This window comes from Taeniopygia guttata, chromosome 15 (assembly GCF_048771995.1).
Source record: "Taeniopygia guttata chromosome 15, bTaeGut7.mat, whole genome shotgun sequence".
Classification (NCBI taxonomy): Eukaryota; Metazoa; Chordata; class Aves; order Passeriformes; family Estrildidae; genus Taeniopygia; species Taeniopygia guttata.
The window spans coordinates 8,132,666-8,155,813 of NC_133040.1; the positions used below are offsets into that span (position 1 = coordinate 8,132,666).

At 41.5% G+C, this 23,148-nt stretch overlaps 1 protein-coding gene across 1 annotated transcript in view; it reads left to right on the forward strand.

Moving 5' to 3' along the window:
* GALNT9 (polypeptide N-acetylgalactosaminyltransferase 9) overlaps window positions 1-23,148 on the forward strand; it is a 130,493-nt gene that overhangs the window by 30,562 nt on the left and 76,783 nt on the right. The window contains exons 3-4 of the mRNA XM_004176556.6: window positions 15,879-16,045; window positions 17,771-17,945. Coding sequence (XP_004176604.4) covers window positions 15,879-16,045; window positions 17,771-17,945 — 342 coding nt within the window. The remainder of the gene's footprint in view (window positions 1-15,878; window positions 16,046-17,770; window positions 17,946-23,148) is intronic.

Consider the following 23,148-nt stretch of genomic DNA (forward strand, 5'->3'; position numbering starts at 1 on the left):
GCAATACCTCAGATTCCGACAGACAGCCCTGCCATCCTCTGCTGGACGTGGCTGCAGGAGCAGGGCACCAAGGCAGGTGGCTTTCACAGCTTTTGGATCAGTGCACTGGAGTAGGCTGGGTCTGGGGTTGTTTGATTTTCCCCCCTGCTGCTGCTTGCTCTGCCTTGTGACCCATTTTTCAGATCCTCTGGGGATGCTGAGTGTTCTTTGAGCCACTTAGAGAAATGACACAAGAAACTCCAAATTAAAACAGACCCGTAGGATTCTTTCCAGGTTAACCAGAGTGCAGTGTAATGGGGCATTTCACTAGGAATATTTGAAGTCCAGAGCTTTCCAGGAATCAGAATTTCTGATTAGCAGAAAATGACAAGAGAAAAAAAAATCGCCTAAAAATATTTTGTGTTAGGCTGAACATCTTCTGTGAAATGTCTGTTTAAACAAAGTGTTTAGAGCAATGAAACCTTTAGTTTCCTATTTAAAAAATCACTCTTTAAATGATGAATTTTCCATTACTAGCTTCAGCCAATACTTTCAGATTAAATATCAGGTCAGTAAAATGAAACATAACTGAAATTAAGCATTTTGGTTTTTTTAAGCAGAACAGTGCTTCACAATTGAAGTATAGGCATGATATTTTGATTTCAATTAGCTTTATTTTTTATAGGAAAACATTTGACATTTTTTTTTGCACCCACTCTCAGTCAATCTAAAAAACCATTGAAAAATTCTGAAAAATCCTTTTTTTTTTGCCATTCTGAACATATGACGTAAATTGAAGCCGAGAGAAGGAAAAACAGGGAGAGAAAATGGAGCAGACAGAATTACCTCTGGGCAACAGATTAAGATTGTTTATTGGAGGGAAATTCAGTAAGAGATGAAACTAACTGAAGTGTTTTAATTAGATCCCAAATCAATGTCCAGATGTGGATTTTGAGCGGGGCTAAGGGGAGGGGTGCAGACACATGCTCTGGGAGTTTATGCAGCTTTGTCAAGTTACCTGGGCTGGGCTGTGAATCCCCTACAAACAGCACCTTTGCATGCACATTATCTGTGTGGACAACTCGAGATGCAGCCCCAGAGAGATGCAGCCAATTTCAGCTGACCTGTCTTGCCCAAGAGCAGGAGGAGCTGGTGTAGGCTGAGTAAATCCCTGTGCTGCTTCCTCTGCAGCGAGCTGGGCTCTGACCAGCTCCTCCTCAGCATTTGGTGTTGTAGTTCTGACTCAGATCATTTGGGATATCAGCCGACAACCTCAATTCACTCATCGTGCTGCCCCTGGGCCAGCTGTGCTTATTTGTGTATCCCTGTGTACGCCACAGGCTTGTCACTGCATTTTGGGAAATGTTTCGTGTTTGGCTGTAAGGGGCTCACACTGGAACTGTGCAAAGCCCTCAAAGAAGAGGAAAAAAACTCATCTATTTCTTTGGCTGGGCAAGAAAACTCTGAGGAAATGATAGGTACTGCTCTGTATCAGCACAGTCCCTCTGTAGCTGTCGCTGGGTCCTGGAGTCACGACCTGACCCTGTTTGTGAAGTACTTCAGGTCCTCTCCCAACCTCTGCTGGAGCTTTGCTCACCTTGCACAAATAATGATTGATTAGGTGGAATGTGGGCTCAAACCTCGGTCTCCCAAATCCCAGGTCACCTTTAGGTCTTTGTATATTTAGTTAGTTGTGCAATGTTAAATTATTCCAGTGAGAAGACTGAGGAAGAGTGACTGTATTTCTCAATAAAAATAAAAAAGATATTGAGAAATCTTCCTTTTTGAGGCCAGTACCACAGTTTTTTGCAAGACATGGCTCATGAGCAGAGCCTCCCCATCACCAGGTTCCATGCAGTCTCCATAGCAGCAGTGCTGGACACATGGCAGTATCTCACAGTTATTTCTGATATTCGATAGATGTTTTCTCTGGCTTTTCCCATTAGATTCATTATTGATTCCCTTTTGTTTAGTGCTAGGCTTTCCAATTAAGTAGTGACTTTAATTATACTGCAAAGTGTATAACATAGGTCTTGATTATTAACACTGACCCGTGGGATGAAAGGAGCATCAGAAAGGCTAAATTAAAAAGAACCATAAAAATGAACAACCTTTTCCAAAAAGCCACCTTATGTTCAAATGCAGTAATTTTCCTGTTCTACATTTTTGCAGTGCCTTTGTGTATACTAATTGTTGAAGACAAGTTCTGCATGACTGTCAGCACTAATAAATGTAGATTTAGTGAAGGCTGAATTTGATTAACTAGGGAGTATGAAAAATAACTGATTGCAATGTTGTGTTTCAATGCAGCGAGGCTGGAAGCCATTCCCTGCAATTTGTCTGCACCAGAATGTACTCCTGAATACATGAATAGTTTACCTAAGGAGGGTTGCATAACAGTGACTAGAAATTAGACATCTAATTTGGGGTGATCGACTTGGCTGCCTGTGTAGAGGATGGAGATGCCATGGCAGCATTGCTTTTCATGTACAGGGTGGAATGGCCCCTGCAAGTCCCTCCCTCAGGAACCATGGGCAGCCAGCCTTAACAGGATTGCAGGTGAATCCAGCCCAAAGTGTTACCTGCTCCGAGGCATGCAGAAACCAGACCAGATTTCTGTACTAGCAGCACTCATTGAAGAATGACCTGCCAGCATGGGCAGCCTGGTCAGCTGGGAGGAAAAGAAACAATGATCAAAAAGCTGGTTTGCATCCCTCAATTTTTCTCATCAATCCTCACATTAAATGTGGCTCATGTAACCTGCACATTTACCTTAAGCACCACTGGGGTTTTTGGTTTTTTTCATTTTAAAGTATGCTTTATAGACTGTGGTAATTTTTTGAACTTGAAACCAGAAAGCCACAGTATTTCCATGGCAGAAAGGGTATTTCCTCCTAAAGAAGAGCAATGGTGGGATGCTGTCTACAAATTCTGTGAGCTGTTCTTTCATAGGTAAATGCATATCTGTAGTGCAGAAGCACTGCTGAGATCCAGCCAGGACTTGCAGCTGTGTGCTGGCATTTTAGAATTTCTTTCATTTGCCTCCCCTGAGCCCATGGCTGGTTGTTGCCTGCTATCACTTCCAGGGAGAGAAGGGTATTCCTGTAAATTTCTGAACTGTCATGTTATGTTACACTCCATGATATCACATTACAGTATAAAAAGAAGTAACAGAACAAGACAGGCAATGAATTCAGGGTGGTATTTCTTTTCCTTTTATGTTTCCTTGCATGTACATCTGTTACACTATACCTGAGATTCTTTGTAGGCCTTTGAAAGCGTTCTAATGGTTTGAAATAATATTTCCCATTTCTTTCTTAAAAGGTTTATGCAAATTTAGTTCTGCTGACAGAGTGAGGTCTGTATTATCTCCAGATGTCTTTCTGATGTAGCTTTAAAAATTAGCAAGTTCTTATTCCTATTTTATTTGGATAGGTTTCATAGTATAGGAAAGTCAAGGTTTCAGGTCACATAACCTCAAGGGTTTTTAGTTGTTGTTGTTTGTGTCTTTGTGATAAAAACATGAACAGGCCAAAATGTCAGACAATTTACTCTTCTGTCTGAAATAAAACTGAATTGTGAACTCCAGGTTGATGCAGTGTTTCATTTTAATAGTGTCAGTTCATGCTTGTTTTGCCTGTGTCTCCTGTTTTGAGTGAATTTAGTGCTAATAAAAGTGAGAGACTCTTAAAAGTAGCCAGAGCCAGGAGTACCTGACAGATAAAGGCTGGCAAATGTTGGCTCCCTGTCTTGGTTAGCTTGATCTAGATGCTTTCCAAGTTTGGTTTCTCTGAAACAGCCCCTGTCAGTTATGCTGTTTGAAGCTTTTATGATATTGGAGTGTGAGGACTCTATTTTCTGTTCCTGCTGCTTTCTGAAATGTTGTTGTCTTCTGTTGCATTGCTTCTAGACCTTCTGCTGTGGTCTCAAAACCAAACCACAGTCAGCCTAGGCCACCTTGCTGAATGCAGCACCAAAGGAGTTCGGTCTAAGCGCACCCACAATTTCAGGTGGTGTTGGTGTGTCAGGATTTATCAGTGAGGCTCCAGGCAGTTTTAAATTACTGGAGATGCCATCTCTGTGTATTACTTCTGCACAAGCTCGCTGTTTCTCTACTTCTAGAAAAGAAACCCTCTGGAATTGCATTTTACCTGTGTGAGATGCCTTCAGGTTGTCAAATAGTTCCTTAGTTAGTTTATTTTCTTCTTTACTCCAGGGGGTAAGTGTATTATTTATTCTATGCTACCAGACTTCTGTTGGTCTGCATTTATGCATTTTGTCTTCTGCTGGCCCCAGCAGTGGGCTGGCCTCTGGGGTGGTATGAAACACACCTCTCAGGCAGTACTCCAGACTTGAATAATGGTGTAATATTAATAGCAGCAATAATAATTAAAGCACTGCACTAAAATACCCTGGGGTGTTGTTGCTAAGTTAGTCTGTACCCCTAAAATTTCAGAGGAAAGGCATAAATTTTAGTTATTTCCATCCACAAAGTGAACAGTTGTCTCATTCAGCGACTGGAGTAAGCTTTCATCCCTGCCATGGATGTTTCACTAGGACACAGTTCTCCCAGAGGGTCATGGTGAAGTTTACATTAAACCCAAGATAAAAATGACATTGAAGCTTTACTCCTGTGTTTTCTACGCTGCCTGAAAACAAATGCTTGACCTCTAGCTACTCTATTGGCTTATTGCCTTGCAGTTATTAACCCATGTGCCAAGGGACAGGGAATTTGTGCTCTGTTTGCTCAGAGAGGAGCACTCCCCTCCTTTGCCTGACAGAGCTGGGAATCTATGGAAACACTGGGGGGAAGTTTCTCTAAGTGCAGCTCTGAGCAAACAGCCTGGAAGGATCTGGTTGAACGTGTGTGTCTGCAGATGAGGGATGAGGAAGGGCGGGATTGTGACAGAACCTACCTGCTGGACATGCAGGTAATGCTACTCACTCCTGCCTTTCTCTGTGATAGCAAATTAATCCAACTCTGCAAACACCGAGGATGAGAATTTAAAATGCACCTGTGGTCTGTGGACAAGATAGAAGAGATACCAGACAAGATGAAGTGAAGAGGGAAGTAGTTTCTCAGCAGGCTGGTTTGGGCAGGAGCAGTGAAGTGCTGCAATGGCCAAATGTCAGAGCCAGGAAAAGGCTCTGAGTGTCCTTGGCCTGCTCAAATTCACAGCCTTACTTAAGTACGTTGCCTGGTCTAGGACTTGTGCCCAATTTCTGTCAACCTGAGTGAAAAGCAAGTACATGTTGACCTTTTTTTTTCTTTAAATTAGGATAAGAGCCCATAAATATAAAAAACCCCCATGCATTGCACTGTTTTGCTGCTATAAAGTGTGTGCTCTAGGTGTTAGCTGTGTGCTAGACAGTAAATGTGACTGGATTTTTGGAAACTTTTTTCATTTCTAAATGTAACCAAAACTAAATAAAAACACAAGAGTTTTCTCAAGTTATACAAACTGATGCCTTATAAATAGTTAGAAGGGAACTGCTGTTAACATTTAACTTCTAAGTGCATGAAATTGTCGAATACTGTGCTGTTCACCTCTAACTAGCCTTTAATTTAAACAAAAGCTATAAAAGTGCAATTAGGCTCCAGTCCAATGAGGCACTTAAATATGTTCCTAGTTTTAAGTATATGAATAACCTCAGTGAAGTTAAGACAAGTTTAGGTGCTTTCCTTGAATAGGACATTTCACAGAGTAGTTGTAATGCATAGAGAACAACCCAGCAAGTATCACTGGGGAAGATGTAGGGACGAGTAAAGTCCCGTCTGCCCTTCAGGATTTGGCTGCTCTTGCCACATGATTTATCCTATGGAATCCTGACCTAGAGCTCATGGAGAACTTTGGATGTGCTCCATCATCTGATTGTCAGGCAGCTTCCTACCCACACGCAGCACGTGCACCTTCCTTTGTCCTCTCTGCCTGACTCAGACTTTTGATAAACACTCTGCTGCTGCCACCAGGCTCTCTCCTCAATCCCATATAAAGCATCTAAACATCATGGATTTAATACTCCCATTTTCAGTGCTAAATCAATGTTCTTTATGCATTTGTTCTTGGAACACTGCTCTATTTGAACCATAATTCCTCCCACATACCATAAACTTGGTTCTGTTTTTACTCTGATAGGAATTGATCATTTAAAGTAGGAGGAAGGACTACTGTTCAAACTTTTCAAGGCTATTGCTGGTTAGTCAAATGAGCTTGTGCCCCACCTCAGAAAAGTGCTGTGATCACCAGGGGAGCATTACCTTTCTGGGCTACAACCAGCCTTGCAGCAGTTGGGACAAGTCAGGATTAAAGAGCTTGTCACCACAATTTTGGCAGGTACTCCTACTTTGGTAGGAGTTTATCCAGTTTATGGCTGACCTCCCATTTGGTGGTTTACTCCTCCAACTATCCTGCATTTGTACATAGGTAGAAAGAAACATTCTGCTGCATAACTGAATTTGACCAAAGATTAAAGCTGGTCTCCTGTGAAATACACTGGAGCCTATTAAAGAAGGGATTGTTTGCCAAACGTTGTTGTATATCCTCCCAAGACCATAAAAAACATTGTTAGCTGAAGTGATAGTGGAAAAATATTGCATTCCCCTATTCTCCTCCTTACCACTACACTGCAATGTGACAGCAAACGCTTAATGAAATTCATGAAGAGCTCTGCAGCAGTTACCTTGAAAACTTTTTTATTGCCCTACATTTCCAGGTAACACTGTGATACTCAGCCTCTGTCCAGCACCAGTAACACCAGCTGAGGCAGAGAGATAGTCAAAATTAAACAAAAGTACCTGGAATTTTTAATGTTAAATACTTGCAGTACATTTTTAATAGTCAAGGATAAATTCCTGTATTTACATATTATTATCTGAATAACAAATAGCTTCAAGGGAACAGCAAACTCTTCTGTGCAAATGGAAAAGGGTGAGTTTACTCTTATGCATTATTTATTGAAATAATTCCTTTGATTTCATCGATTCTACTGCTTTTCCCTTATGTCTGGCATGGGCTCAGTGGGCAATAGGAGAGGAGTTTCAGAGAAGGTGGGTACCTTTAGATGTGTAACCTGCTGTTACCTGGGCTGTTACCATCTCACTCCTGGGCTGTTACCATCTCACTCCCTGCAGACATGCTGGGATTAATTATCTCTTTGCCACAAAGAACCTTTTTGGGATCTTGATGCATCACCTTGAGTGGAAAAGTACTTCTTTGATGGGAAAAGTGCTAAGAGGCACTGCTGGAAGTGCAGCTAAATGGCTTCACGTGGCTTGCTGGAGAGCAATGACCCTTGGTGGCAGCAACAAAGAGTGGTGCCATGGGGCAGCAGCCAATTTTGTGAATGCACTCTGGAAAGCATCTTCTGGTTTCATGGATGGCTCATTGTGAACCTTCCCTTTTTTAAATACGAGATCTTAGTTTTGGCAAAGCTGAAATGAGAGTCTCTATTCTCTCTTCCCCACAGACAACATGGTTCCCAAAATTAAGTTTTTAAAAAGTTGCTAAAAGGTAGTGTTTTCTTGAATGTATTTTGATGATAAGATCTTCAAATCAAATTGACACAATGCATTTAGTTTGGCCTTTATTTTATTTAATTTCATCAGTTTGAGCAATTTTTATATTTCACTTAACTTCAAAGAGCCCTCCAATCTCAAAGCAGAATTTTTTAAACTGCCTTTATGGCTTTTTTTAAAGATAATTCTTTTCTAGTTTTTACTTTAAAAGGATGCAAGCTAAGAATCCAGTTGGAACAGAGGCAAAGATATTTGCAAAATCTTGAGAATCACTAAACAAGCCATTTGTTTTAATCACCTAAAATGAGGCAGAATACATGTCACTGGAATTTAGCTGAGCTTCTCCTTAAATTTAAGTGCAGCACCATTAAAAATAAAGTTGCACAGGGGATCTGTTTTCTTTGGGGATTTTTGGAAAGCATTTGAAAGCAGATTTCAGCCTCTCCATTAATTTCCAATGAGCCTAATGCTTTGTGATGCAGCATGCATACAGCCAGAGGCAGATCCGGACTGGCACACTGGGGGATAGAGTGGAAATTTTTTACAGATGGTATTTCAAAACATATTAGTGACTCAAGTTAAGTTACAAAAAAAAAAAAAAAAAAAAAAAAAAAAAAAAAAAAGACTTTTTTACTACAGAAGGATGTGAGTATTAGCTTTGAGCCATTTTTCATGTTAATAAAGAGGCTTGTTTTAAAAGTGATTGAAACTAGTTTTAGCACTTTTATATGTATAAATCAATAAGGGTATTAGACATAATGGCATGTTTCTGGTATTGTTTGCCTGAGGAAAACCAGAAATAGCTCACTGAAATAGAAGGCCTCTTATTTTATGTGTGCAGCAGCTACTTTTGAAGAGTCTAATAATCTTAAATATAAGGGTTAATATTCTCTACAAGTAGACTCATCTTGCTGCATATGTTAACTATGCATATATATTGTGCTATCAATCACTGATTGACAGTTCTCAGGGCTTTCTACTATAAATACAAAAATAATTTGCTTAGAGAAAGGAGGAATTAAACCAAATAGAGCAAATGCGTTATAAAACAAAAGGCACAAACATGTGTTGGGTTTTTATGAGCAGAGCAATTAGTCACAGTTGTACTGGCCTGGAATTTAAAAGAAAGGAAAAAGAACAAAAGACAAATCTCTGATTCTCAGAGAACACTTGTCCATTGTGTGGTGTTGAAAACTGATGGGGAGCTTTAACCTACCTGTGTCCAGCTTGAAAGGGCTCTCTCCTTCACAGAAATATTACAGGACAGAAATTCCTGTAAATTTGGTCTTTCCTGTAGGAAATAGGACAGTGAAGAGTCCTAAGGTATAAAAGACAGTTATTTTAGGAAGGTTACTGCTGTTCTTCAGTCTGCCTATCCTACAGACATCAAATTCAATTGTCCAGCCTGGGAATGTGGGAAATTCCCATGGCCAGATGTGTTCTGGAAAACTCATTGCACACTGCAGTCATTTGTTTGTGGTTGACATGAAAGGACAGTTTTCCTTGATACAGGAGGTGTTGGGGGTTAGCTCAGGTACCAGAACTTGGCCTGGTTTCTTTCTGGTGAATGTAGGGGATTTCTTTCTTAGACTTTTGGATGCAAAATAAGAAAAAATATCTCAAGGAGTACATGAAAAAGGCTGGTGGGAATTCCCACAGTATGGAGTAGATTTAAGATCTCACTTTATGAGAAAATGATAATCAGCATCACTGTATATGAGAAAATATGGAGGAAAGGTTATTTTAGTGGATTTCCTCAGACTTACAGCACCAACAAGAATTGCACTGTATTTTGTACCTGAAATTCTCCAAAGAAATTCAGGAAGAAGGTGTTGATTTTTCTGAGGTCAGATATTTCAAAATGGAGATTGTTCCAGAAGGACCACAGACTGTGAAGAAGGTATCTTCTGGTCTCACCATAATTTCAAGGCTTTTTCTGAAAATGGCTCATTTCTCTTCTTACCTTACTTGCAAACACAATGTGCTGTTTTTCTCAAGATGAACAGAGCATCAGGGTTCTGTACCACTGCTCTCTTGTTCACAGCTGTATTTATATTATGTGTTCTTAGGAAATAAATATATATTTGAATATATAATTAATATATAGGAAATGAATTTATATTATGTGTTCTTAGGAAATACTGACACTGAGCTGCAAAACAGGGGGAGAAAGTAAGAGCAAGCCTTGAACTCAAAAATTTTCTGTTTGGGTTTTTGGATAGGGAAAATCCATCCTCAACAGAAAGAGAATGTTGTGCCATAATACAGTTAACATCCTCTGCTGAGAAGGAGAATTAATTAGGCAGGAGTTGGAGCCTCTGGCTGACAGATTCATGATCCATGAAGCTAATCAGTTCTGTGGCCTGTCACTGCTTTGCTGCAAACTGGTCAGCAGCTGGATCCCACGCTGGGCAGCGAGACATTTGCAGCTTGTCACGTCTCCTCTGCTGTGCCACTGTGGAAGAGGAAGGTAATGTTAGTTTATTTCTGCAGCTCAAAAGTTACTATTGCATCCAGCACTAGCTGTAAAGCCTCAGTGGGTTTCTGGAGAAAGAAATCAGGCACTGAGCTAGACACTAAATTTAGTGATTTAGCTGTGGTAAATCGTCTGTGCCTATAGGAGTCACAGTAGCATTTAGGTGCTAAAAGGTAACCATGTAGGTAAGATTAGTCTGAGCCTTTGGTTTAACAGGGCTCAAAATACATATTGACCTAATGATTAAAAGCAGTATTTGTTATCATTTAAGAGAAAGAGTTCAATAATCTTTTAAAATATTTATCTTTGTCCTTTCATTGATCGTGTACCAAATAAGGAGTTGTTCCAACTTGTTCTCCTGCTGTGGCTATAAAACATGAACACAAATCATTCTGAAGCTTTCAAGGTACACAGCATGTAGGAGTAGGGTTTTTTTTTTGCCAGAACTGCAGATGTTTCTTCATGCACAGCAGTTTCAACAAGTTTGTGAAGGAGAGAAACCTTCAGTCATCTCCATCCCAGTAGTTCATTGGAAAAACATATCTTGTATTAAACACTTTAAAGATTCATGAAGCAGCTTTAATTTTGTTTGCATTTCTTCCTGAAGGGTAAAGCTGTCAGAAATCTCTAAATGCATTGCTTAATCCATTTCCAAACTCAGTATATCAAGGTCTGCGAGCAAAACTCGTTTTTGGAGTTTAGCAAGTTTGTAGACAAGAAAAAAAAGGCGGGGGAAATTGAGCAGGGAAGATTTTTCTCTCTTTTTTTTTTTTTTTTTTTTTTTTTTTTTTTTTTTTGGTAATGCACTGAACTACCTGCATGGCTGCAGTGACAGTCCTTCAGGAAAAATAGTGCAACCCAAATGGACTGTAAGAGCAGGCTGATAAATAGAGGACTTCACATGTTTCTCTTGGATCAGATACAAATAGAGTAAATACATCTATCAGGGAATGAAGGTTCAGACAGAAGAAATTTCCTTCCCTTTAATGCCCCCAAGCTTACAAGGTTGCCATGAGGAGGTTCATATGCAGCTGAGTACCTTTTGTTTTCTCATGTCCCAGTTTCTGATCTATGACCTTTTTATGTTAGACATGATTTTTCCCCAAGTTTCTGATTTGCCAGCCAAAGAGCTTTTCCCGTTTTCTTGCGCCTGCAAGTCAGCTCTCACAGTTGGGCTCAGGAGGCTGGCTGGGAAATGTTCATTTAAGGAGCCAGTTCAATGTAAGGGAATGAATGAGTGAAAATCATCTTTAGAATAGAGAAGAATGATTTGAAAGGAAATACCTCTGGGTTGCCAGCCAAGCTCTGCAGTAGCAAATACAGAATGAGAACACTCAAAGACAGGACAACAGCAGGATGCCCCAGGTTTGCTGCCTGGCATGTTGTATGAAAGGTGCCTGCGAGGCTGTTTCACATATCAGGTCTAATCCATCCTCAGCTGGCCCTTGGAAGTGATTAGCCATGGCATTGTCAGCCTTTGCTGGAATCCCTAGTCCTGCAGACATCCAGCAGTGTGTCCCTGCCCAGGTACCTGTGTGCCCTGGAGACCTGGGCTCCTCTGCTGGTTGTACTCTGTGGGACCTGCTGACAGCTCTGAATGCTTATTTAAATCACAGGAATATTAAATGGAAGCTGTGCCTGCCCAGCTCAGACCATCTTTAGCTACCACAGAGGTCAAATGTACACTCATTTCTTCCCAAACTCAGGAGTGTTGGATGTTAATGAGGCCAGGTTTCAGCTGTCAATTGCTGAAATTGTTCTTCACACAGTTCCCAGTGTGGTCAGACCTGGTGCAGAGAAATGGATGGAGATTGTGGTGGCATCCAGCTCCCTTCCCTGGCAGAGCATTGGGAGCTTTAAAGACTCAGGCACTGCACAGCATCAGGGCTGAAAAAGGGATGATTTCCAAATTTCTTATTACAGTTCTGTTGGCAGTAAGGCTGAAGGATTATAAAGGTGTGCCTTGCTAGTGCATTTTGTACAATTTGATTTCTTCCTATTCTGGTAATTGTCTTCTCAAAAGAAATAATAAAAGTGGCTAGTCTTGTGCTAAGCTGCTCCATCATTAGCTCATAGGTTTCTTGCCTGATGATTTCCTCTGTGTCCAGGCTGCTGCTCCAGCCATTTTCTGCAAGGATGCCCTTTGGCTCGTTGGAAGTCAACAGGCTTTTTACAGCCTTTCCTGTTCCCTTTTAATGATCTGTCCCCTGCTGCTGCTTGCTCCAGGGCCAGTCCAGGGCTGCTGCAAGGAGGACTCTGCCACTCTTTGTGTCCCTTGCTTGCAGGCACCACTGGCTGCCCCACTGCAATGCAAAGCTGAGGTGACAGCCATGGGTGTGCTTTGGCAGTGTGAGCCTTGCTAATGTCACTGTTTGGCCAGGAGTGTCAAACTCTGGTTAGAGTTTCTTGGAATGAAGGAAGTATTAACTGTAAATTGCTGTGGCTGGTGTCTAATTAGAGAACACTTTGGGAAGAACTCGGGCGAAAATCCAGCAAAGCACTTAAGCACCCACTGATTTTTAAGGAAAGACACCTTAACTGGGATTGCTCATGCTCTCAAACATCATCAGAAGTGTTTGGTAGAGGACCAGTAATTTCTTCTGACTACCTCAGCACATCAATCTCATTTTGTGAAGTGACCTAAGGAGTTGGGAGTTCAAGGTTGACTTGAAATCTGCAAGAAACAAACCCTTAAATCACTGCTGTGCTTTGGAAAGTGCTCAGCTGGACAGCTGCTTTTGCTGTTCTTCATCCTCACTGCAATAAATAAATTTATGACAGCTTTTAAAGTACTGCTAAATTCTGAGGCTTGCTTTTTCCCATCTAGGTGTTCCTGTTGCAGTGGCACTACCAAAGATATTCCAATATATATTGTTTGGAGTGCTCTCTCCAAATGCAGTCAAAATGCATTTTTTCAACTATGTCCTAGTAGAAAAACAAGCGAAAAACTAACAGATAAAATGTTGCAGTGAGAAGTGATAGGCATGACTTCATCCAGGTGGAACAAGAAATTCAAACCAATTCAAAAATTTTTTATCTAAAGCAGTCCCTGATGCCCTACAGTGTAAGTAATCACTGAGAACTAAGGCATGAAAAGTCTTGTGAACCAGCAAGGCCAGAGAGACACACTTGGGACAATAATGCATTGATTTAATGTGATGAAGAACAAATAAATCAAAAATTAGGAGGTTATGGTTTAGATGTGCTGCTTTTAAAGCTATAATTAGATATTTTTTTTTTCTCAGAATGAAAGTGGGAGGATGGCAGAAAAGCACAGGAATTAGTCCCACTTGTAGTTACCCTATCAGTCTGACCAGGAACACGTGGCTGGGTGTCCAGGTGTTTCAGTTCACTTGCCAATAAAACAAATACTTTTTACTCAGAAATGTTCAGCAAAACTCCTAATTCTCAGAGATTTTGTAGTATTTCAGTGGTTCCCTGTCTGTTCCTAGGCAACTTTGGTCCTTCCACACATGCCTTTCTAGTTTGGACATTTGTGATGATCCCACCTTTCCTTTAATTGCTTGTCCCTTCGGTAGTAAGTGCTGCTTTGAATGACCTCTCATTCTTGCTGTAATTCCTCCTCTTGTGCCACAACCTCTTGTTTTGTCTCCAGATAATGTCTCATGAAGGCTGACGTAGAACAGAGATTTGGATCATTTGTCCTTGGTCCCCAGCTAGAGAAGGAATTGCTTTATCTCCCTACTCTTTGAAGAGAGCTCACCATCCCCTAATATGAAGCTCAGACCCACACAGCAAAGCAGCACAGAATCTGAAAAATATAAAAACTAAAACCTTAGACATCACAGATGGGTTTCACACTTCCCTCCCTCCTTTCCTGCCAGCTCTGAGTGCTGCTGTTGGACCCCAAAAGGAGGCATAGCCTGGGGTGGGCTCCCTCCTCTGCCTCACCTGCACCAGCCATGCACCCACTCCCTGGGACTGGTCTGATTCCCTGAGCTGCAATTTGGGATGTGTTGATACAAGTGAGACTCCAAAGAAAATTGCTGTCAGGTAAAGGATGTCCCTCATCACAGGAAATCTTGTAAGGTCCATGTTTTTAGCTGATGGCTCTTTCCTGTTACTGCAGTATTCCTGATGCACTTCTTTTATACATCAGTGTGCTCAAGAAGAAAATTGCATTCAAAAAAGAAATTCAAAACCGAGGGCTGTGTCAGAACATTCATGCCTCCTGAAAACCTCTCTCCTTGTTCCAGGCATATTTTTAGGCTGTGTAAGAATGCTGCTCAGCCAAAAGTTTTACACAGTGGTCTTCTGTGTGGCACAGGCCACCAGCAAGCTGCCAGTAAGTAGCTATGGTAGCACTGGAATCAATGATGAGTGCTCAGGTCTCTGAGCAAATAGTGCTGGGATCAGGAATTATGAATAAATACACTTTACTAGATTTCATAACTGACTTGCAGAGGTTACTCAGCAGTCAAGCATTTGTCACCTGCCCTATCCCTGTGACTGCTGATAGTGGGGAAAAAAGTGATTGTTATGCCAAAGTAATGAGCAGAGAGGTCAGAAAGTTTGATAAGAGCAGGAGAAGTAATTTTCTGTGATATCATTAGCAGTATTTTAGAGAGCAAGTTCAGCAATTGCTATGGTAATTCTGAATGTCTTTTTGACTGTGGGAACAGGTAAGTAGTTTTTAAAGTTAGCCTTTTTGCTAATGGGAGAGAATCCCACTGAAATAAAGATGTGTGGTGTTACAGAGGGGCATGGGCTGAGGACTTGGGAATCAGGAGCTGTGCTCTGTGCTGTGCAACTTCTCCAGGCCTCAGTTTTTATTCTCAAAATGGTCTGTGGTAAAATATATGCATCGGTGAGCAGCACAAAAGGAAATTGTGAATGAGGATGCAGCAGCCGAGCAAGGTGACATCTCAGAGGGAGCAGACCTGTTTGCAGATAATTCAGCAAGTGCAGGCCTGTACAACAACCACTATGTGTTTGCTCTTGCTGCACAAACTGCACAGTCAGGAAGGGTGGCAAGTGCTCTCTCTGTGGGCAAATGTAAAATTTGCTTGAGCCAATGCTGGTTTTAAAGCTCTGATGCAGTGGTGAGGTAGCAGCAGAGCTGCTGGTGGTTCCCCATGGAGCACAGCCAGGGTGTGGCATTCTAGGCCTTCTCCAGGTTGTTTCTGAGCAGAGTCATTGATAGTCCTTTGGTTTTCAAGAGGTGTTTTTAACCTCACAGGGAATGAAAGGTGCTACAAATCTGTGTGCATGCACACACACTGTGTTTGTGCAGGGCTGGTGGAGAGGGTAATGTACCTAACCAGGGTGATTCTTCTGAGCTTCTGCCACATCTTTCCTTGGGATTAGATGATGCCTTATGAAGGCTGACCTAGAACAGAGATTAGACAGAGCTAAAAAATAAAGTAGAGATTTATTCAAAGGCCTCCATGGATCCACCTTGGGCAGCTCAAGAGCCCAGCCAGGCCTACACCCCAGATGAACCAAAATGGTCACAAAATGGACAACTGGTCATTGGGGTCTCTCACTTTTATGAGTTCTGGTTCACTTGCATATTGGAGTTAATTGTCCAATTACACCTTTAGCCCATCAAGTCCCACCCTTCTTGTTTTTCTCTCTTCAGACCACATTTTTTGTGCTCTTGGGCCTGAGATTTGGATCATTTGTCCTTGGTTCCCAGCTAGAGAATGAATCATTTTGTCTCCCTACTCTGTGAAGAGAGCTCACCATCCCCTAATATGAAGCTCAGAACTACACACTAAAGCAGCTCAGAATCTGAAAAATATAAAAGCTAAAACGTGAGGCATCAAGAAAAGACAAAGTCTGTAAATCCCTACACAGATGGAGAGCAAGGAGAGGAGGATGCTCTTCAGTCTGTTTTGCCTGCAGTGGCTGCTTGGGTTTTAATTGCGTCTTTCCTCTCTGCAGGTGCAAGCAGATGACCTACCCAGAGGACCTGCCCCAGATCTCTGTGGTGTTTATATTTGTGAACGAGGCTCTCTCTGTCATCCTGCGCTCTGTGCACAGCGTGGTGAACCACACCCCATCCCACCTGCTCAAGGAGATCATCCTGGTGGATGACAACAGTGACAATGGTGAGCTTCTGTCACTTTACCCTTTTACACGGTGCCCCGTGTGATTTCTAGGTGTGAAATGTAAATGTGTTTGTTGATGAGAGGGTTGATTGAGCCATTTGCACAAAGCTGTGAGTAAATATTGACTATGTGTATAACAAATAAACATTATGTGGATAAAGCCTGTTGATTTCATTGAAATCCTAACAGAATGAATGGTATTTATGTAGGCAATCTCAATAGGAAACTTTGCTCCAAATTTGCAGATCCAGAGGAATATCATCATCAATAGAATAAAAGTTTAAATTCTGCCGCTAAGGATAAGTGAGGCTACAGATTCTTCTTAAAGACAGATGCCACTCTTTTATATGGCAGCACATTGTGTCTTCATTATTTAATCCAAAATCCTAATATTGGTGAGCATATAGGGTGCTATTATCAGCATGTTTCACAATGCAATCATGTTTGAAGAGTCTCAGGATACAAGGGACTGGTGTTGTTGTGTTTAAATTTGTACATTACACTTCTAGAACTGATTCATCTTCTAAAATCATATTTATTTCCAATGAGCCTAAAATTTAGCATTTCCTCCTCAGATCAACAGCTCTAAGTTCTTTCAGTTTTACATTGCTCTTACTTTTCAAGATCCCGAAGAGAAGGGAGAGCTGAGAGAAGAAATAACTCAAAAGAAAATAAGTTCCAGAACCTATAGATTTAAGAAAATGCTTATGCAATTCAGATTTCAATTATGGCAGTGTAACCTGTGGAGTAATTATGTGAGGCTGCAAAGTGTTTGAGTCAAGGCAATCCTGAGGAGAATTGAACTCATCATTTCTCAGTGAACTCTTATATGGCTTTTCTCTGCCACTCTTCTAAATAACTGGAGATTTATCAAGTCTTACATTCTAATGATAATGATTCTACTGTCTAATATAGATCAGAAAAATGAGGCTCCTAATGTCCTGGAGGCTTCTACTAGTTTTCTGATAAATATATTTAGGCAAAAGCCATTTTATGAATAAGTTTCAGTGTAAATGAATTACCAAACTACATTGATTTTAAAAAATTGGGAGACCATTTTGGTAATTTTCTTGTTTATAAAGCCTCTTGAAATGAAGTTGAAAAAGGGTGAATGAGTTCTCCTCCATCTGTGATTGAATGCCTGAAAATGAACAAAAGAGAAGTCTATTTGAGATCTTCAATATCCATTTAGTTAAAAAGGAAGGAAGCCTGGTATTGAATAATCTTAATTATATTTAAGGGAAAACCCTGAAAATTAAGGGAAATTAATTGTGATCTGAATTACATCTTGACCCAAATCCGTTGAGGTTATTTTTCTAATCCCTACAGAACAGCATAAATCAGAAAAAAGAAATCACCAGATTGACATGTTACACTTGTTTATGGTCAGAATTGCTCTTCCAAAGGCTGGTTGTAACCTAATGCAAATCATCAGAGAATCAGAATAGTAAATTTTTAAAAATACGTAGACAAACTACCTCTTCAACACTATACTCAAATCCATCAGGCCATATTAAATTTGGGCACGTCTCTGGTGTGTGGGGAATTTCTCTGGGCTGAAACCCCTGGAGCTGCTCCATGCCTCAGGGTTTGTTATCTGTGAGACTCACCAAGGGTTTGGGAATATTTAAGGATTCCTCTCCCTTTCTGCTGCAGAATAAAACACAACATTGCAGGGCGTTTCTCACTCTAAAAGTGTGTGTGGGTTTTCTCTGTGCCCTGCAGTTGAGCTGAAGTTTAACCTGGACCAGTACGTCCATAAGAGGTACCCGGGCTTGGTGAAGATTGTGCGCAACAACAAACGGGAGGGGCTGATCCGAGCCAGGATCCAGGGCTGGAAAGCAGCAACCTCTCCTGTGGTCGGATTCTTCGATGCCCACGTGGAGTTCAACATTGGCTGGTGAGTGCTGCCTGTGCCCAGAGGGACGGTGGCACTGGGATGGTGGCACTGGGATGGTGGCACTGGGACAGGGCTGTGCTCAGCTGCTGGGATCGCACCAGCAAGCACTGTGTTCCTGATTATTGCACCATTGCTGACAGGCTCCGGCAGTGGCTGCAAGACCCATAAAAAAAGCTGCTGTGTCTGGTCCAGCACGGCTCTGTGGAGAGGGAAGTAATGGGAACTGAACTCAGGGTCCTCATAGAACAGGAAAGGTGGACAGGACAGACGCAGATCGAACCAATATGGTTAATGCTACGTTCTCTGTTTATTCAAGAGAAGATGGCAGTTTATATACATCTCCATATAGTTTACAGTTTACAAAGGCACTCTGATTGGCACGCTAACATTGTTTACCTTTGCCTTAAGGTGGTCAGGCTTTTCACACTGCAGCTCTACCCTAATTCACACTCGGATAGCTCATTACTTTGTGGTTACCTTAACATAATTTCTAACTGCGCCACAACTGAATTCTCACTGCATCAAAGGCTTTGAGGCCCCACCAAGGCCACTTATCAGGGCCTAGTCTGAGGGGTAGCTCAATTCTCACTCCAGACATAAATCATGCCCTCTCCCTCTCAGAAATTCTGCAACAGGGAACCACAATGGGTGTGGAATCCCAAAGCAGTCAGATGGGGAGACACCATTAAGGAGGCTCCGAGCTGGAGGATTTCAAGTGCTTTTTTTACCTCCTTGTCATGTTCTATCATTTCTTCTTAGAAACTTGAATACCAATCTGATTTCCTCATAAATTTCCTTGCCTTTACATTTGAGGAAAACATTAAATTATTGCCTGCATTGTTTTAATAGGGCTTGAAATTAGCATGCCTTTTCCCATCCCCTTTTTGGTTTAATGGGCCAGAACTGCATTTGGAATAAACCTTTGCAGCACCACTTGGTGGCCAATATTTAGCATTACTGGAAGTTGGGACTGTAGGAGCTGATCTGTACCATCAGCTGCAAAGGACTTCTGGGACCTTTGGCATGTAGAACATGCATTTTCCAAAGATAGGCTGGTATTTGATAATGATGATGCAGAGTTATGGTGGAAATGATTATGCTCTGCAATTCTGGGAGATATCCTCAAATTAAAACTAAAAATAGCTGTACTTACAACTAGAGAGAAACTTAATTGCAAGGGAGTAGAGTGTTTATTTTTATATGTTCATGAATATCTTTATAAAATGGAAGATGCAATAAAATAAGTCTTGTAGTGCACCTGCTTTATGTTCATCCCATTTTTTTTCCTTAGGACTATGTTAGACTATAATAGCAGCTGTAATAATTTTCTAGAAGCTTAAGAGCTGGTTTAATTTATTTATTTGCTTTTAAAGCAAGTAGATCTTTCAAAATTTTTCAAATATTCATTTAGAATAATATCAGCTATGGGGCATGATCAGGGACTGGGAAGAGCATGCTCTGGGTGCTGTCCCTAGTGCCTGTCCTGCCCAAGCCGGGGAGGATTTTCTGGGGCTTGAGGAGAATTTTTTTATCATTTTATAAGGACATTGAGATCTAACTGATGTACTGTACCCAGGGAAGATCAGCAATGGTGTCAGTAAGCAGGAAAGGGCTTTGTGGTTGCTTTGGGGTTTGTTAGGGTTTGGTTTTTTTACTGTACTGCTTTTCATTAATGTCAGAAAGGGTTGAGATCAGCATAGCAAGAACCTGGAATGCTCAGTAAATAAGTGTGTATGTCCAAGAGAAAAGGTTTGTGTTTTCTGCCCCCTACCTGGTGCACCCTCCTTCCAGCAGAGCTCTCAGGTCTCAGCTGCTCAGCTGAGCCAGGCTCTGCCCCTGCTCTGGGGCACTCGGTGATCAACAGGGACAGAAACGTGCTCCAGGAGCCTCCTGTGCCCCTTCATTTCAGAGCTGCACCTGTGGGCTCACAGTGTTCCCTGCTGCTCTTCTCCTCTTGTTCCACTCCACCTTTGTGGCTCTCAGAGCCATCTCAAACCCTGCTCCACCCACCCCCTCCTGTTTTAGTTCTGCTCACCTGTGCACATGTGGTTGCCTGTTGTCTCCATTTCCATCTCGTCTCCTTTGGCTGGGAGGAACTGAAGTCCTTCCATCTGGACTGCTCTGTTTTTTCCCACCAGGTTAGCACTGCCCCCACCCCACAGCTCTGTAAACTCAGGAATCAGGTGGGAGTCTCTTGTTAAAGCTCTGCTGTTCTATTCTCCCACTCAGTTGCACCTTGCATGAATATTTCCCCACATTTTCAATGCTTATTTATGTATTCAGAGGCCACTTGGATTGCTCCCACTAAAAGCTGTCTATGGATTATTTGTGAGGCAATTAAAAAGAAGCCAATTCCTTTACCACAGAAAAGAGCATTTAGCTTTCTCTTTGGTTTGTGTTCCATCTATAAGTCAAGCGCCTGCAGTGCAGTTTAGTTTCCCAGTCTATGAGTGTTTTACCTGCCTAATCAGTTGGCAGATTAATTCATAAAGAATCAAAGAAAGATTTCATCACTTTCTCATGAAATATTCAGGACTGACAACAACAAAAAAAAAAAAAAAAAAACCAAACTTCTTTAAACAATAGTGGCCCATTTACAGGTGGCTTTTTGCCTGATATCATACTATAGCATTTTATGGGCTCTCACAGTATTGCTCTCCAGGGACACTTCTTCTAAACTAAATTACAATCTGGTAGGATATAAAAAAATACTCTGCAACCTGGCAGGTCAAATTAGCTATTGAATTATTTATTTTCCTGTGCTTAATTGCTGCTTTTTGGCTTCTCAGGTGTAGAAATATGTTATCTCAGAGCAGTGATTTTCGACTGACCTGTACCCCTTAAGGCTTTTGAAAGTGTGAGCCAGTACAGCTGCTCTGAGAGTGGGAGTGGAGAGGACTGCCTGAAAGGGAGGCCATTGCTATTAATTCTCAAATGGAATTTTAAATCACAATTACAGGGTAATGTATGTGTACATTTCATATCTAAAATTCTACCTGTCCTGTTGGAGTAGAAGCTGGTCTGATTTTAATGGTTACTTGATGTCAATGGGAGTCAGCAACCCAGCAGAACCAAGAGGGAGGAAAAGCTGCTGTGTTTTCCTCTCTGAGGGTGTAGTTAAGCTTGTTTAGTTCAGTTTTCCTTCAGTCCTCTGAAGATTAGAGCATCCCTGCTCTGACTTTTGGGTTAGGTCCACCCAGCATGCCTGAAGACACCCCCTGAGAGCAGACCAGCACATCCTGGATGCTGACTGTGTTGCAGAACGTGCAGAGCATTGTATAAACTCCTGTCTTTAAGAGATGGGAAAGAATAATATGACAAGAAGAGACCTTCCCTACATTATGTCTGGGAGCAGGAAAGAGATTGCAGAGATAGGGTGTTAATTCTCTGGGTGAGAAAAAGGACACATTGAGTGAAGGAGAGCAGAAATCAGTACCTGAAAGGCAGAAACCACAATATATTAGCAGCCATAAAGAGGGTGCTAGGAGTCATAAAAGAAGACATAATGATAGAGTATTATAGTTGCAGTCTATCTTAGGAATTGCTTTTGCTCCTATCACAGAGGTATTATCAGGGCACTGAATGGAGTTATGCAGTCCTGCAGTAATTAAAATTTTGCCAGACAAAGGGTGAGTTTCAATAAAGAAGCAGTGAAGTAAGAGGATTTAATCAAAAGATTTCAACATACCAGCCAGACAGAGCCTGACATGAGAAAGAGAACATGAAATATAAGTTGAGTGTTAAATATCAGATTGTGTCACACACATCCCATCTTTTTGGATTATCCCTGAAGTTGATGGTGTCTTAAAAATATACAAAACTGGTGTTTTACTAAACTAAGAGCTAAAGATCAAGATCCCTAGGCCTGTGGATGATACTTTGCAGATGCCACTTTATACTGTAAGGTGTAATGCAGCTTATTATGGTGGCCATAAGCAACGGATCCTCAAAAAGGTGTGTAAAAGAGAAAGGAAGTTGATTTCCTCCTAATCTTCTACTGACTTTGGTTATCCCAAGTACTCTGTAACAGAGATGTGGTTGTGCTTTTCTGGGACAGAGCCACGGGGTGTTTGTCCCCCTGAGAGCTCCCTGGTAACATTTTCATGCAATGTACTGGAAGCCAATGTCTATCTGCAGGTAAACTCCCTGTCCCCCCTTTTCAAACTCTCGGGGGACATGACGAGGTGCAGGTGGCTCTTTCCTTCTACATGAGAAAAGTGGTGAAGGTGAAATTACCTTTGCAGTCCTTCTCCTGGGCAGTCTCCCCCTCTGGAGTGTTCAAGCCCATCACTGGTGCTCATGGCTTATGGCAGCATCTCTGGGCTGAGGCTGACCTGGGAAACCCAAATGAAAAGGGAAGGACTTAAGAGAGTTCTTCCTCATCCAAAGCCTTTGGTAACTTAATAGAATACATGTTTTAGATAGCAAAAGCAATATAATATGAGTGGAGCATGCAACAGAAGCCATGTGGGCCTTTGGGATCCATGGGACGGTGCCAGCCTACACGCAGAGGATGTACCAGAAAAGCAGGTCAATACTCATCTACCTCAACAACCTAGAATGTTCACTGAAGCATCCTCATTGCTTTTCAGTGGTGCAGAAAAGAGCCATTGAGGTTTTTGAGCCAAAGAGCTGATCCTTAACTCTCCAGCAGGCATTGGTGCTGCGTTCCCTCTGTTCCAGCTGGGGACTGTGGGTCTGAAACTTCCCTGGGCACACATGGGAATGCTGATAGAGATGTCAGACAGGACAGATGGGGAAGTTCTCTTAGAGACCGAGGAAGGGAGAATGAAATTTATTTCTTTTTTACTTCTCTGAACACTTATTTACAGGAAAGGCATTCCACATTAAATATTCTGCAGATGGCCTCAGTGAAGAATTATGTATGTCAGTAGATCTGCTTGTCTGCATCTGATAAATGTATATTGTCAGTGAAATGTGAGGTAGCGTGTAAAATCATGCAAAATAAGCTTTCAGTTTATACAGCTTTCTTTTTCCTTACATTTCTCTGTTAAGTTTATACTTCATGGTACCTGACAGTGGTAGAGCCAGAGTAAAATACAGTGTTACACCCACTGAGCCATAAAATCTAGCAGATGAGACCATGTTGTCTTTCATTTATGTCTTATAAGGACTCTTCCCAAACTGCTTGCAAGAAAAGGAAATTCTGATTTGTGAAAGGAGGACAAAGAAGGTAGCATAG